Source organism: Protopterus annectens, chromosome 9.part0 (assembly GCF_019279795.1).
Source record: "Protopterus annectens isolate FY-2018-M chromosome 9.part0, PAN1.0, whole genome shotgun sequence".
In the NCBI taxonomy this organism is placed as follows: Eukaryota; Metazoa; Chordata; order Ceratodontiformes; family Protopteridae; genus Protopterus; species Protopterus annectens.
In genome coordinates this window covers 260514912-260529911 of record NC_056743.1, presented here as the reverse complement: position 1 = coordinate 260529911, position 15000 = coordinate 260514912, and the positions used below count along the sequence as shown (strand labels likewise).

General features: G+C 39.6%; 1 protein-coding gene across 1 annotated transcript in view; it reads left to right on the top strand.

Moving 5' to 3' along the window:
- Positions 1–15000, top strand: part of ABTB2 (ankyrin repeat and BTB domain containing 2) — a 1083316-nt gene that overhangs the window by 989353 nt on the left and 78963 nt on the right. The window contains exons 13-14 of the mRNA XM_044082847.1: positions 5420–5522; positions 9422–9512. Of these exons, the coding sequence (XP_043938782.1) occupies positions 5420–5522; positions 9422–9512 (194 nt within the window). The remainder of the gene's footprint in view (positions 1–5419; positions 5523–9421; positions 9513–15000) is intronic.

Here is a 15000-nt window from a genome sequence, read left to right as displayed (position 1 = left end):
TTAAGGAAATCCAGATGCTCAAATAAAAACACAGCGTCTGTAATTCAGTAACAAGAAACATTAGCATAAATCCACTGTGTGTGTGTGTGTGTGTGTGTGTGTGTGTGTGTGTGTGTGTGTGTGTGTGTGTGTGTGTGTGTGTATGTGTGTGTGTGTGTGTGTGTACATGTATCTATGCATGTATATGTAGATATATAAACAGATATGCACACACAGGTATACATTATATATGTTCAGCACATATTGCACAATTTGAACTGAAACAAACTCATATCAAGTTATTATTCTGGTCACAAATGGATCACTTAAAACAGCTACTGTTAGCCTCAATATTAATATTCATGAGAAGGTGTTGAGAGTTGAGTCTCTCGTAATGAAAACAAGAAAACCATTTCAGATAACTATGACAAGAACAGAGAATGGTCAGTTCTCTCTTTTCAGATGTATCCCAAGAAGTCACAGTTTGGGGAGACTGTTCTAGCAGAGTATAAATTTGTACTATGTCTTCCTAAAATGGAGACACCAGGTCAGGCAGAGACAGCAAACAAGAGTTGAGGATCCCCTAAAGAAAGCCATTTCAGATAACTATGACAAGAACAAAGAATGGTTAATTCTCTCTTTACAGATGTATCCCAAGAAGTCACAGTTTGGGGAGGCCATTTTGGCAGGCTATAAATTTATACTAGGTCGTCCTAAAGTGGAGACACCAGGTCAGGCAGGGACAGCAACCAAGACAGTTGCTTATTTGTTTCATTATCTGATGGCTGTAAAAAAAGTCTAAATTGTCAAGAGCTTATTTTCAGTGGAGGCCCAGGAAGGAAATCTTAAGAGTTACAATTTAAAATAACAGAGTAAAGTAACACTTGTGACTATAGCACAATAAATACCGTTACTGCCATATAGTAGGAGAGGACATGTTAAAGATATCTGAATATATCTACATCAAAAATAAACATTCAAAATTAAAGTTAAACTTACTCAGAATATGTATACAAAGTTGGGCGTTGACATTATCACACTTCTAACAAGCATATGATAATAAGTTTATATGTACAACATTCATTTTCTGACAAACTGTATTGTATGTTATACTGGGAGGGGTATGGTAATTTGGGTCTATGACATTTTGTTGAATGGCTATTCAGCACCCATTCATCAAATACCTATTTATCAAAGCTGCTCTTCAGCAAATAGTGGATTTCAACTAGGGAAAACAAGCAGTTGACCAACCAATCTACCGCAAAAAAAATAATAAAATTTAAAATCTGCCAAGGTGGGGGGCTACCCCCTCCACACACACCCCCAATGTGGAGTGCTGCACCCCCACACACCCTAACTAAATATACTAACTCCGAGATTGCACTATAGTGGGAAAAGAGTAAATTCCAGACGGTGGCCAACCGCTGGTTTGCCCTAGTTAAAATCCGCTGTTTGCTGAAGTGCAGCTTTGATAAACAGGTTTTAGACAAATGGGTATTCGCTGAATAGCCATTCAATGACATGTCATAGACCCGATAATTTAATCAGCTTTTAAAGTTAATATCTAAAGCCTTATAGGCTGGTAAATGCATTGATTATTTTTTTACTTTAATTAATGTGAACCTGACTCAGATATGGGTACACAAGTACAATGCTAATGATTGTGTTATTAATGAAACTGTTTCAGCTGTGTGATTACACATATTTTATAATATTTTATGGCTTTTGAATGCAGGGGTAGAGGGTCTAGCTATGTTGTAAAATGGGCTTCTTAAATCTTTTGGATTTTATGAATGATGTTAATTAACAAGAAAAGTTTAGGACTATTAAAGGCAAAGTCCATATTAGATTTTTAAGGCGAAAGACAAGATAGATACTCGATGTAAAGGAAGATAATGTAAATAAAAATGATATTGTATAGGGAGGCAATGCAGCAAAGTGAAAGAGTACTAGTTGTTGTAAACAGTAAGAAAATGTTCTGCTTTTGCCTTTTAAAGGACTGTAACAAAACATGTATTTTTGTGTACATCTAGGGCCCTAGTGTTAGGAAAATAAACATTATTTTTGCAATTAATTGTTACAAGTCCACTGGAAATTAAAACTGATATTGAGCACTTTTAGTAATGAGGTTTATATATTATTCATGTCTGTTGTATTTACTTTGTAAATTAAATCACCATAATACACTATGTTATAGTTTGAATTTCTTAGAGGTATGCCAAGATTTTGGAAGACATTCTGAGTATGTGAAGAAAACAAAGCACTAAGAGTAGAAATTTGATAAAATATTATCAGCTGAAGTCATTTTGTAAATTGAGGTACAGCAGATATTGACACTGACAATAAGTAAGTAAATCCTTGGTAACGCAATGATGGACAAGTTAAAGAAATCATTAGTCCTAAATGGGGTGAGAAACTCAAAACTGCTTATAGAACTGTTAACTTAGCAGCACTGACAGAAATACCTTACAGGAAATCCCTTTATCAGACAACTTGAAGATATACAGGTTAGGGGTCGCCACAGTGGAACTTCGGTCCGCTAATGATTGGCAGTCGATTTTTATGGTGCCGAGTTGCCAGCCCAATGCCCAACCTTCAGCGAAGGCACGCCCATTCCCACATGTCTTTCGGAGGCCACTCGACCGCGGGGAGGACATGCAGACTCCACACAGAAAGCACTCCAGACGAGAATCGAACAGGAGAACCTCTTGCTGTGAGGCAACAATGCTACCACTGTACCACCCCGGCTTGTAGAGTGCTAAATGATAACGAAAATCTAACAGGACTGAATAAAAGTAGCCAGGTTTGAGATCATTGTCCAGAAAAGGTCTGCAGAGCAAAGCATCTAGTTAAGTTGCTACAGGCAAGTAAAGTGCAGCCTCAGTACTGAAAGAACTTCATGAGAAACTTTAGGAAAAGGTGAAATAAGAAAAAAAATCATTGCCTTTGCTTTCAGCCTTACAAGAAGTCACCCACATACAGCAAAGAAATAATGCTAATACAAGCAGTAATTACACTTATACAAGTTATACAGTTTCACACAGCAGTAGATGTACCCTGAACATATGTAGCACAAACTAAAGGCCACTATATATTAGGGGAAATCTCACAGCAGGAGGTTCTCCAGTTTGATTCTTGGCCGGAGCACCTTCTGTACAGAGTCTGCACGTCCTCCCTGCAGTCGAGTGAGTTTTAAAGACATACAGGTAGGTGCGTGTGTGTGTATGTGTGTGTCTTCTGTGAAGGTTGGGTGCCAGGCTGGCAACTTGTCACAGTAAAAACACCACTGACAATCAATTTGCAGACTGGTGATCCATTGTAGCGACCCCTAACCGGGAAAAGCCAAAAGACATTTCTTTTGTCTGAGAGATGACTCACCAGTTAAATACAATGGAATGGAGAAGGAGTAACTGACTTAGACAAATACAGATGAACTACTTTTTCATTTGATTATCATTTTGAGGGGATGTAGCTCAGTGGTAAAGCATGTGCTTTGCATGTATAAGGTCTTGGGTTCAGTCTGCAGCATCTCCATCTCAAGGTTGAAGTCTTGATTACCTCTTCACTTTTAACTTCAACTTTAATTAAGTACCTGAAACCAGACCCCTTTAAAAGTATACAAGTCTCTTAAACTGGAAAAGGAGACATTAACTGCTGATCATAATGAAGCAAGGAATGGAATAGGGGATTGGAGGCTTTCATTTAGCAGGTATTTTTATGCACTTAAATATTCATGTCCTGATTATGTCCTGGTTCTCCTTACATTCTGGCTAAGTTATGATCACCTGTTACACCAGCCTTCCTACCTCTCTAGGTGTCACCTGGATACCTATATTTTTATAGTAAAAGATACATGCCATTAGCAAATGGCTTCTTACTGTCTGTCTAATATGTGGCAACCTTTATACCCCATATTACATGTTTTCAATTGATCAGGAAAAATGTATTTTGTACAAGAAAATGCAAACTGAGTTGCATCTACTTGATTTATTTTTGTGTTCCCTGCCAGACCTGACTAGTGGCGCTACTACCGTGTCCAAACTAGACCATTCATTGTATCATTGAGGAGTGAACCAGGCATCCCCAGGCTAGATGAGAATGTTATGGCCCATTTTTTCTTGCTCGGGGTGTCTTATTAGTCCATTTGTTTCCCCTCACATGGTGAGAGTCATGTAATAGGGAGTCAGACAACTTACTACTCTGATGGGGTGGACTACCCCCCCCCCCCCAGTGTCTCACTGAGTTCCACTTTTGTGCTGTCAGCTACAGGAAACTTGTGTTTGCACACTCACTCTGCTTACATGAATGGCTTGTGCTCCATGGATGTGTAACATGTAGTACTCTTGTGAGACGTCACCCAAGTCGAGAGCCAGAAACCCCCCCACCCCACCCAGAATGAGTGAGCCAATGGCAGCCATTCCCTTGCCAGCGCCTTCAGGCACCAGAGTCACTAGTTGAACTCAGGTCACATATTGTACTCAGGACTTCATCCCCTTAACCCATAGGGCTGGCTGCATGGACTTTCAATTTAAACGTTCTTTGATGGCGACCTTTAAGGATCTCATTTATTAAAATGAAGAATGACAAAACAGGATACCAAAGAATGCAAGATACTGTGGAAAAGTAATGAACTGACTGAAGGGATGCAGATGAGGTTCACTAAAAATGAATGAGGTAGTAAAACTTTCATGTGAGGAAAAGCAGGGTTAATACTCAACAAGAGGCAAAAAAGGCTGACAGTTGTTATGGGGGACAAAATATAGTAAATAGACAGGTGAGTGACTTGGAGAGAAGTGATAGGAAGGAAAGGAAAGGGTATAAAGAGGTACTACTTTTGTCCCCTCCCCAAAAAAATTGAACTCAGAATCATAGTTTTAAAAATGGTTTCTGATAGCATTCTTGTGCATTCATATTGGAATATGTGTTAAGATTTTGATAAATGCCCTTTATTCTGATAGTGCTACAGTGATTCCATACTCTTACAACACTCATATTGTGCTACTACTCTGCATAGCCATACACAGCTACAACCTACAAACCAACATTCTATGTCAGAACTAATGTGGTGGTTGTAGTGACTGACACTAATTGTAATATTATGAATATTTGACTAAATGAGACATTATTCTAGCACTGCTTTTCTTTATAGTGAAAACTTTGCCCTGAGTTAAGTTAGCAAGGTGAGAAGTTTCGTTTCGCAGACTGCCAAGATAGTATAGGATAATGGTTTGTGTATACCTATCCCAATTTCCAAGTCAAAATATTGCTTTTCTTACTGTCAGAAGGCCAGTCACTAGCTAATACTGTGGATGTACATTTTAATAAAGTAACTCCTATAAAGTCTTGCATTTGTATTAACCAGCCTTTGGGCACCACAGTTACGCTGAGCATAATTTTTTAGCAACTAAAAAAATGTATTGCTTTACATACTTTTAACTAGATCCTCACTTCCTGAACAACAAGGAAATGTCAGATGTGACCTTCATGGTTGAAGGAAAGATGTTCTATGCTCACAAGGTTCTCCTGATCACTGCATCTGACAGGTAGGATTCTTTCTCCTTGTCTTGTATATAAAAAACTGTCATATTGATCAAGCCACTTTTTTTTTTTTGCACATAAGAATCACATACTGTATTTGGGTCTTTTTATTATCCACACACAAATAAACCAGTGCTCAAGAATGGCGTTTCTGGCTGTAAGACTTCTAAACAAGATCATTCATATTTGAAGCTGGTAAGTGGCAAGCGTACACACACACTCTCACTTACAGAATTATTTTTACTGATTTTTATCAAATTATTCATTAAATATGAAAGTTCAGATGGTAGAACTTAATGTTGGAGTTCCGTGATTGTCATTTCTAACTTTGGGGGGAGAAACACCGTAAGCAGACATGGGGGCTGAAGGGCTTTTTATCATGCTGTTGTATAGGACTATGATGGACACAATGCCATACCCCCAAATTTTAGGAATTTGAGCAGCAGACTTTGCAAGGATTGAACGTTTTAGTGTTTCATGTATATTCGCTGTACTGTAATTATGCCATTTGGAATCTCTGATCCTGCATACAGAAAGACAAGAACTGAGAATGAACTGGCATTAACAGAATTTTGTAGATATGTTATAGGACTAGAAGTGATTATTTTTAACAAGTGCAGATTCCTGTGTAGGCAGCATGGGTTTATTTGTAAATTTAAATGCAGGTAATAGCTATTTTAACTCACGGCTGACACTGAACTTTTAATCTCAGTGTTGACATGTGCTGTTTATCATCATTTCAATCACCCTGTTCAGATGCTTTATCACCAGATTTGCTCTTTACTTTTGGGTTCCTGCCTCCACACATTATTTATTATTATTATTATCAGTTTGATTACCGGGGAAGTCCACTGGGCCAAGAAGTGCCCATTTTCAGTGGAGGCCCAGGGAGAAATGCTCCATAAGCAATACAATACAATAAAGGTTAAAATACAAGGGGAGAAAAGCTCCATCAGCAATTAATACAATAAAGGTTAAAGTGCAAATCAGGTTACAAAGTGACATACAATACAATAAAGGTTAAAATACAAGGTGAGAAAAAGCTTCATCAGTAATACAATGCAATAAAAGTTACAAGTGAAAGAATTTTTTTTTTTCAGATGATTACAATATTTACATGCTTGGAGTCTGCTAGTTCTGGATCTTTGGAGCAATAAGAATAAGTAAGAGAGTGTAGTGGAGTGGGAGTTAGGAGAGCCTAGTGGGATCCCAGTATTTTATGTGGGGTGAAGGCAGGAGCATTTCCATTTGGAAGATAGGTGAAGGAAAAGTTGGGTCTTGAAGGATTCAGTGTTGTGTATAGTTCTAAGTGAAGGAGGTAGAGAGTTTCATTTTTTACCTAGGGAGAAGGAGAGTAGATGCTGGCCAGCGGGACGTTTGCGTTTGTGGATGGAGATTAGGTTTTGGTGTTCAGATCTCAGTGATCTGTTTGGGATGTAAGGAGGAAGGATGTTTTTTAGGGCTGGGCATTTATCAGGGGAGAATATTAACTTGTGAGCAGTGGTTAGTTGTAGATAGTGTAGGTAGTTGGGGAGTTCTAACCCTTTCAGAGATTGTAGGCTGAGGCAGTGGTGAGTTGCTGTTTTGGATTTGGTGGCAAATTTAAAGATCTTATTATATCAAGCTTCGAGCTTAGAGGTGTTGGTTGTAGACAGATTGGTTAGAAGTGGGGCTCCATATAGCAGGGAAGGTAGGAGGTAGGTGATTGCCAGGGTATGCCTAGAGGAGTTGGAAAGAAAGTGATTGTTCGTATATAGCATACCTAGCTTTTGGTGGGTTTTCTTTATGTTTTGTTGTATGTGAAGATCGAATTTGAGGCGTTCATCTAAGGTAATGCCAAGGAGTTTTGCAGAGGGGACCACTTCAATGGCAGTGTTAGTTTGGCTTAGGACATTGAAATGGTTTTTGTCAAAGGAGGAAACCTTGGAGGGGAGGAAAATTAGTATTTTAGATTTACTGGAGTTGAGGGAAAGGTGGTCTTGGTGCATCCAGTTCTCTGTAGTGGAAAAGGCTAATTGAGTTTTGGTCAGTAATTCAGAAAAGTTGGGGGCGGCACAGATCAAGGTAGAGTCATCAGCGTATTGGATGACTGTGGTGTCAGAGATGACGGTGTGAAGGTTATTTATAAAGATTTTGAAAAACATGGGTCCAAGGATGGACCCTTGAGGAACGCCAGTAGGTGTGGGCAAGAAGGAAGAGGAGGAGTTCTTCCATTTGACAGCTTGTGATCTGTCAGATAGGTAGCTGGAGAACCAGGATAGAGTATTAGCGGAGAGATTGAGATTGGTGAGATGATGGAGAAGGAGAGTGTGGGAGATGGTGTTGAAGGCTTTGAAAGATCTAGCAGTACTGTGGATACAGTGAGTCCAGAGTCTTGGGCTTGATTGACAGTTTCTAGGAAGGATAGTAAGGCGGTTATGGTACTGTGGCCAGGACAGAAGCCGTGCTGGGTGGGTGTTAGGAGGTGATTCTATATTAGATAAGGCAAAAGTTGGTGGTGGACACATTTTTCTAGAATTTTAGATATTGGAGAGAGTAGGGCAATGGGGCGGAAGTTGGAAATAGTGGTGTTTTGCCTCCTTTGTGAAGAGGTAGAATGAAGGCAGAATGCCAGAGTTTTGGTACGTACGACTCATTTAAAGATCTATTAATCAGAATACTAATTGGGAGAGCAATACCTTCAGCTGCATGTTTGAGCTATCTGGATAGCTACTGCTATCTGGACTAAATCTATGTAAGCTAGAAATCTACACCGTCTTACCCAGATGTTGCATTAATAATGAAAGCTAGTGGCTCAATATGGTAGTTCTTTTGCAGATTAGTACAGCTAATGCATGTCATACCATCTTTGTAACCCAGAGGTCCTAGACTGTTTATCATCATTCCAAGGAAAGTAGATGTTTTATAATTCTTGGGGGAAGCCAGGTATATAAATGTACAGAGAATCCTTGATGATCTACTGGCAGTGACAACATATTATGTGGAGTTCTGGGGGTTCAATCCCCAGAAAAGGGTCAGTGTTTTCCTTTCCTGTTCTGTTCTAAATGCTATAATGTAGAACTTATATGTCCATTGTACCAGTGTAGTATTGCTTACTTCACAATACTTGCACCCTTACAAAGTAAATCTCCCAGAACTTTGACATATCACACATTACACAAACAGCATAATCTCATTTGTTCATCTAGTTCTGTTTTTTTTTTTTTTGGAAAACTTGATAGGTAGGCTTCAACACATTCAGTTTCTTTCAGCAGTTTCATACGTGGACATTTTAGTTATTGAGAAACTATTTGCCATTTTTATTGTTTGCATAAAGAGTTTAGGAAGTACTTTGCTTGAGAGACACACAGATGTTTCAGGTCATATGGCCTGTATGTTATGTCCCAAGGAGCAGCCATTGTTATGATACGGTAGACCCTAATAAATATTGAATAATGATACTGATAGTATTAACAGCACTTTGCTGAGGCTGTAGTTGTCACTGATACCCTGACAGTTATTTAACAGGGGTGATGATAATGGATGAAGTTTACGTGTATTCATTCAGGCGGGATGCATAGTTTACAATGGCCTACTCCTGATCATGTCCCCATTTTATTGAAACTGTATATGATGCAGATGTTTAAGGTCCTTTCCTGGGTAAAGGTCATATCAGTGCCCAGCAGAACTATCTGGTCAATCAACCTTTTATCTATACTGCCCAGGTGGCTTCAGTAAGTTTTCTGCCCTCTAGCCGAGGCTGTACTACAGTGGGTACAAAGGTAAACGGTTAGTTACTGAATACATTTTTTACCTGCTGAATGTGCTGCATGATTGATTTCAGTTAGTATTCTTTGTTCTTTCAATATAATGTCAAAAGGTGTCTTGCAAGGTAAACAGATGTAATGTTGCTGCATTCTTACAGGTTCAAGACACTGCTCACCAACAAGAATGCACAAGAAAGCCAGGGTACTAAAGCAATTGAGATCAGTGACATGAAATTCAGTATTTTTCAGGTAAGTTCTTAGTATGTACAGACACACATAGAGTGGGTACGTATTTACACTTATGCATTAGACTGATGAAATATATGGGCATTCATAGTTAGGATGAATGAAACCTTATGTCTGTCATTTGTGTGTTATTTGTATCTGTTACTACTACAGACTAGCTATTATAGAGTGAGACAAGCTTATTTATTACTAAAAGGATTAATGGGTCGATTTAGTAGCACTCATCGTGTTTCCATGTTCCATGTTTTTTCGTGCATATTCTCAGCTGGCTGTCAATATACCACTGTACTGTATTATCATAACTATTACTGTTGAACATTACAAAGAAAACTATTGCTGCGTTGCACTAGGAATAAATGCAGCAGAAAATGGCATGATTTGTATTGAACATGAAACCTTTAGTAATTGTTTTTCGGCAACAAACCACATTTTAACAATGATTCTTTCAGGATTCACTTTGTAAATATGTAAAGAACCTTTGGTAGTGCACTAGTAAAAATAATATTTTGCTCCAGAGGTGTATACTACATCTTGGGCTGCATGCTGCAAATGGCATGTCACAGTCAGGAGACGGTATAGAAAAAAATATTGTGCTGAAGTTTTTTGGAGTGACAACTCTTGAATTTTCAGACTGACAGCTAAAAAATATAAAAGTCTCACAACTTGAGCATCCTTTATGCTATAGATTCTAATATACATCCATATTCCATTGCCTCCACCAGGTTCCAGTTATTGCATGTGTCTGGACAGATAATGAGGGCTGAGTAAAGGGGGAACAGTGACATCCCTAGATTTAGACAGAATCCCTTTGTTTATAAGCTATGCTATATAAAAGGACTTTCTTACAACAAGAAACACTTCTTGGTCAAAAGTTACGTTACATCTTTTTCTTTATAAAATTTAGAACATAGAAGATTACAAAAATAGAACATCTAAAAAAGAAGAAACATAGCAGACCATTGCAATTTTGTTCATGATAAACATATGTGAGAAAACAAGTTTTGTAGTAAGTTGTGTAACACTGGTAATGTCTAACAGGAGTGTCACTGAAGACTTAGAGACAACTTGGACATATAACCAATATGATGTAGTATAGAGATGAACAGAACAAGAGTTTTTAAATATTTAATAAACTTGTAATATATGCACCTACACTAAAATATTAAAATATGGCATGAATAAGACAGTTGTGTTACCAGTGGATGTTTGTCAGAATGGTATAGGAGGAGTTGTGATATTACTGGAAAACAAGTCGGTTACCTATGGGTGGAAAGCATTTGCTGTTATATAAAGAGATGTGCTCAAAGACTGTCATCACTAATATAGTAATGTGAGAAATGCTATAAATATATCTGTGTAGACGGATCGCAAATCTTTGCAAAGCATATGATAAAAACATCTTTGTAATGGGTACATCTGAGATTACAAAGGATGTTGTATGATATGTAGAAATGAGACCTGAACTTAAACAACTCACATAGCATACATGCTGAGTACAAATTGCTAGAAGAGAACTAAGAACTGCTGCAAAAAGAACTAGAGATTAATTGGATGAATCAACAGTTGACCTCAAAAGAAGAAAAAGTAAAAGACTTTCAGAGCACTGACTCAGAAATACAGTTACTAAAAGAGGTAACAGCAAGAAAATGGTGAGAACAAAACTGTCTGTTATAAAGGGAATTCAGTTTTACTTTTTCTTTCAGTAATACATTAAGCTGTATCCAGAGATTAATGCTCAGAGCTGACAAGATTACTGCACCTAACCAGGTATGAGAAAAAATGTTTGAGGGAATACAAAAGTCACATCTTTATACATCAAAGTGCAGGGAAATGCAAGAAACTCTATGCGTGTGTGGAAAAGTCAGCACAGACACAGAAAATGGTACATAGTGTAATGCGTGCTTGTAGTCCCTATCATCAGCCCACTTTTTTTCCATTTTTTGTACATGGGGTCAGGGTATCGTGTTAACTGTCGCCATTTCTCATGATTCAGTCCCACACTCCTGCCTGACTGTTGCAGATCTTCTTTCACACAATCCATCAACCTTTTTGCTGGATGTCGTCGCTTCCTCTTACCTTCTTCTTGTCTGTCCCAAATCTTCCTCACCAGATTGTCTTCTGCTTTTCTACACATGTGCCCAAACCACCGTAATCTGTTCTCTTTGATCTTTTCTGCAATTGGAGTTATTTTGGCTTCTGCTCTTATGTCCTCATTTCTTCATCTGTCCCACAGTGTGCATCCTACCACCTTTATCAAGCACTTCACCTCTAGCTACTTCAACTGTTCTGCCTTTACTGCCCAGGTTTCTGTACCATACAGTAGTACTGGTCACACCACTGTCTTTCTTGTACACCTTACTTTTCAGCTTCTTTGGCATTATTCTGTCATAGACTACACCTGAAACTCTATGCCAGTTGGCTGCAGCCCCTCTGATTCTAGCTTTGACCTCTTCAAACTTCCCTTTTCCTCAGCCATCCCTCCCAGGTACTTAAAGCTGTTTACCTGTTCCACTATCTTCCCTTCTATCTCTATTCTCAGCTTCTTCTGATTTCCTCAATTGTCTGCCATTACCACTGTCTTATCTGTGCTTAGTTTCATCCCATGTGCCTTCAGTTTTGCATTCCATTCTGCTATCCTTTGCTGACATTCTAGCTCAGAGTCTGCCTGTAATGCCACATCGTCTGTATACAGCAACTTTGTTGTTCTGTCCCCTCTGACCTGTTTGCTAATGTAGTCCATCAGCAGTATGAACAGCAGTGGGCTCAGAGCTGAACACTGGTGTACACCCACTCAGAGGGATTGGGATGTCTTTAGGTGTAGCATATTTAACAGCTCTTGGTCAGACATGGCTTTGTAGGTCAAGCAGAGATCACCTCTAAGTAGGCGTAATGAGACAGAGTATAGCTGGAGTTTTTTGAGTCTGTCAGTATAGGGTATATGTCTAAGGCCTAAGATCCTCTTAGTTAGGTATTTTTGTGGCCTTTCCAGTTGTTGTATGTGTCTAGTGAGGTACATACCAAATGGGGCATTATGTTCTATAATAGGTCTAAGGAGAGACGAGTAAAGAGGGATTATGACCTCTTTCTTCCAGGATGAGAAACCTTTTGTGATGAGATGTGCTACATAGAAGGACTTTCTGACCACAGTGGCAATGTGGTTATCAAAGGAGAGGTTGCTGTCAACCTGTGTCCCCAGATCTCTTATCACTCCTTCGGTGTTTAGCAGACTACCGCCTATGTGGTAGTTCATGGGCACCTAATTTTTCCCAAAGGGAATGACAGTGCACTTTTTGGCATTGAGCTTAAGGCCATGGTTCTTGCACCAGTCATTGGTTTCAATGAGGCCTTGTTGTAGGATGTCTACATCAGTTGAAGAATGAATAATAGCTCCAAGTTTGCAGTCATCTGTGAACTTGGTCAGCCAGAGTCCCCTTTGTGTTGGCTTGGATTTTTGAGAAGTAGATGCCAAACAGGAGAGGACCCAGGACTGATCCCTGTGGAATGATCCCTGTGGAACGCCACTTGTAACTGGTCAGTAGTCAGATTTAGAGTCCGCTACTTTTACAGTGTGGGTTCTTTCAGTGAGCCAGTCAGCTACCCATCATATGACATAAGTGTTATGCCTAGTTTAGTGAGTCTACTATGATTCCTGAGTGAGGGATGGTGTTGAAGGCCTTGGCAAGATCTAGGTAGGCTGTGTGAACTACCTTGCCCTCATCCACAGTTCTGGTGACAGATTCAAAAAAGTCTATCAGGTTGAGCAGGCATGATCTACCTTTCACAAACCCAAACTACGTGGGATCCAGAGTTTGGAGATTCCCTATGTCCCTTTTAATAAGGTCCATGATGATGCACTCCATGGTCTTACATATCAGACTCGTCAGGCTAATGGGACGGTAGTTCCCAGGATCCGTAGTCGCTCCCCCTTTGTGGAGTGGGATGACCGTAGCAGTATGCCATTTGGCAGGAACAAAGCCTGAAATGAGGCTGTGACTGAACACGGTACTCAGCTGTGGTGGCAGTTCATTTTGTAGTTCATGTAGGACACAGCCAAGGATATTGTCAGGTCCCATGGAAGCTGTATTCTTGGCTTTGGGCAGTGCGTTTTTTACCTGTGTAGCCATGATGATAGGGACTTGGCATTCCTCAGGTATTGTGATGGGCCCTTTGGGGGTGAAAGAGGGTAAAGTTTGCACTGAACCTGTCGGCCAATATGTTGGCAAAATCAGTTGGTTCTGTATATGTATTGCCATTGTGCTGTAACTCGGAGCAGATCTGAGTCTTGCCATGTAGATTCTTGACATAGCTGTAGAATGCCTTCTGGTTGTCTTTAGAGTCTGCAGCAATTTTGTTTTTATAGCTAGCTTTAGATGATTTGATAAGGGATCTCAGTTTTTTGCTGAGGCTAAGGGAGTTTTTCCAGTCTTGGGATTCCACTCTTTTCTGCAACAGTTTCATCTCTTGTCCATTGTCAATTATCACATGTAAAGCAAAACAGAAAAATCATAATTTCAAAAGTGGGCATCACAGACATGCAGTGGTTAGTGTTGCTTCCTCACAGCTCTTGGTACTTCATTATGGATTCCAGCTAGGATACCAGAGTCTTCATGCCCTCTTAGGGTCTGTGTGGCTTTTCATCAGGTGCTCCAATTTCCTCCCGCATCCTAAAATGTGCAGTAAGGTGAAGCAGCAAGCTTCCAAACTGAACATAAGTGTGCAAGGAAAATGCGAGTGAGTGAATCAGTCAATTAGTGTGCATGCATGCATGTGTTAGTGTGACTGTGTGTGAGTCTGGGTCTGTGTGCATGCATGCACATGTGTGAGTGTGTCTGTGTGTGAATCTGGATCTGGGTCTGTATGCATGAATGCACATGTGTGAGTTTGTCTGTGTGTGAGTCTGGGACTGCATGAATGCATGGCCATGTGTGAGTGTGTCTGTGTCTATGCATGCACATGTGTGAGTGTGTCTGGGTCTGTACACATGCATGTCTTGCAGTGGACTACCATCCTTGTGCCAGCTAACTGTTTTGATAGGCTTTGGTTTCACCTTGACCCTGAATAAAATAAAACAGTTATCAGTAAATGAATGAGTAATTCACTTATTATCTACTGACACAACTTGAATACACATGTGCATCTGAGTGTCCTGTGCACTGGCTATTGTGTGGAAATTCTCTGTGCTGGCTGTATTGCTGACCTATACGTGTTTAGGTTTAGATCCGTGTTCTCCTTGTAGCGCATTTTCAGTGTTTGCACATTTGGTGTTATATGCAGTTTTCTCTATTCTTCTTGATCCCTGTGCTTGGGCAATCAACACTTACCCTCACTGTTTATTTGAAATGTTCCTGTTGCACACAAGTTTGAGTAGTCACTTTCACTGCTGTGATTTGCATCTTGTACTAGTAGAAAATGCCATTACCTGCTTTTTGCATTATTCTGTCACCTATGTCATTCCTCTACCTTCCCTGGAAAAGGGTCAATTTTGTTAAGC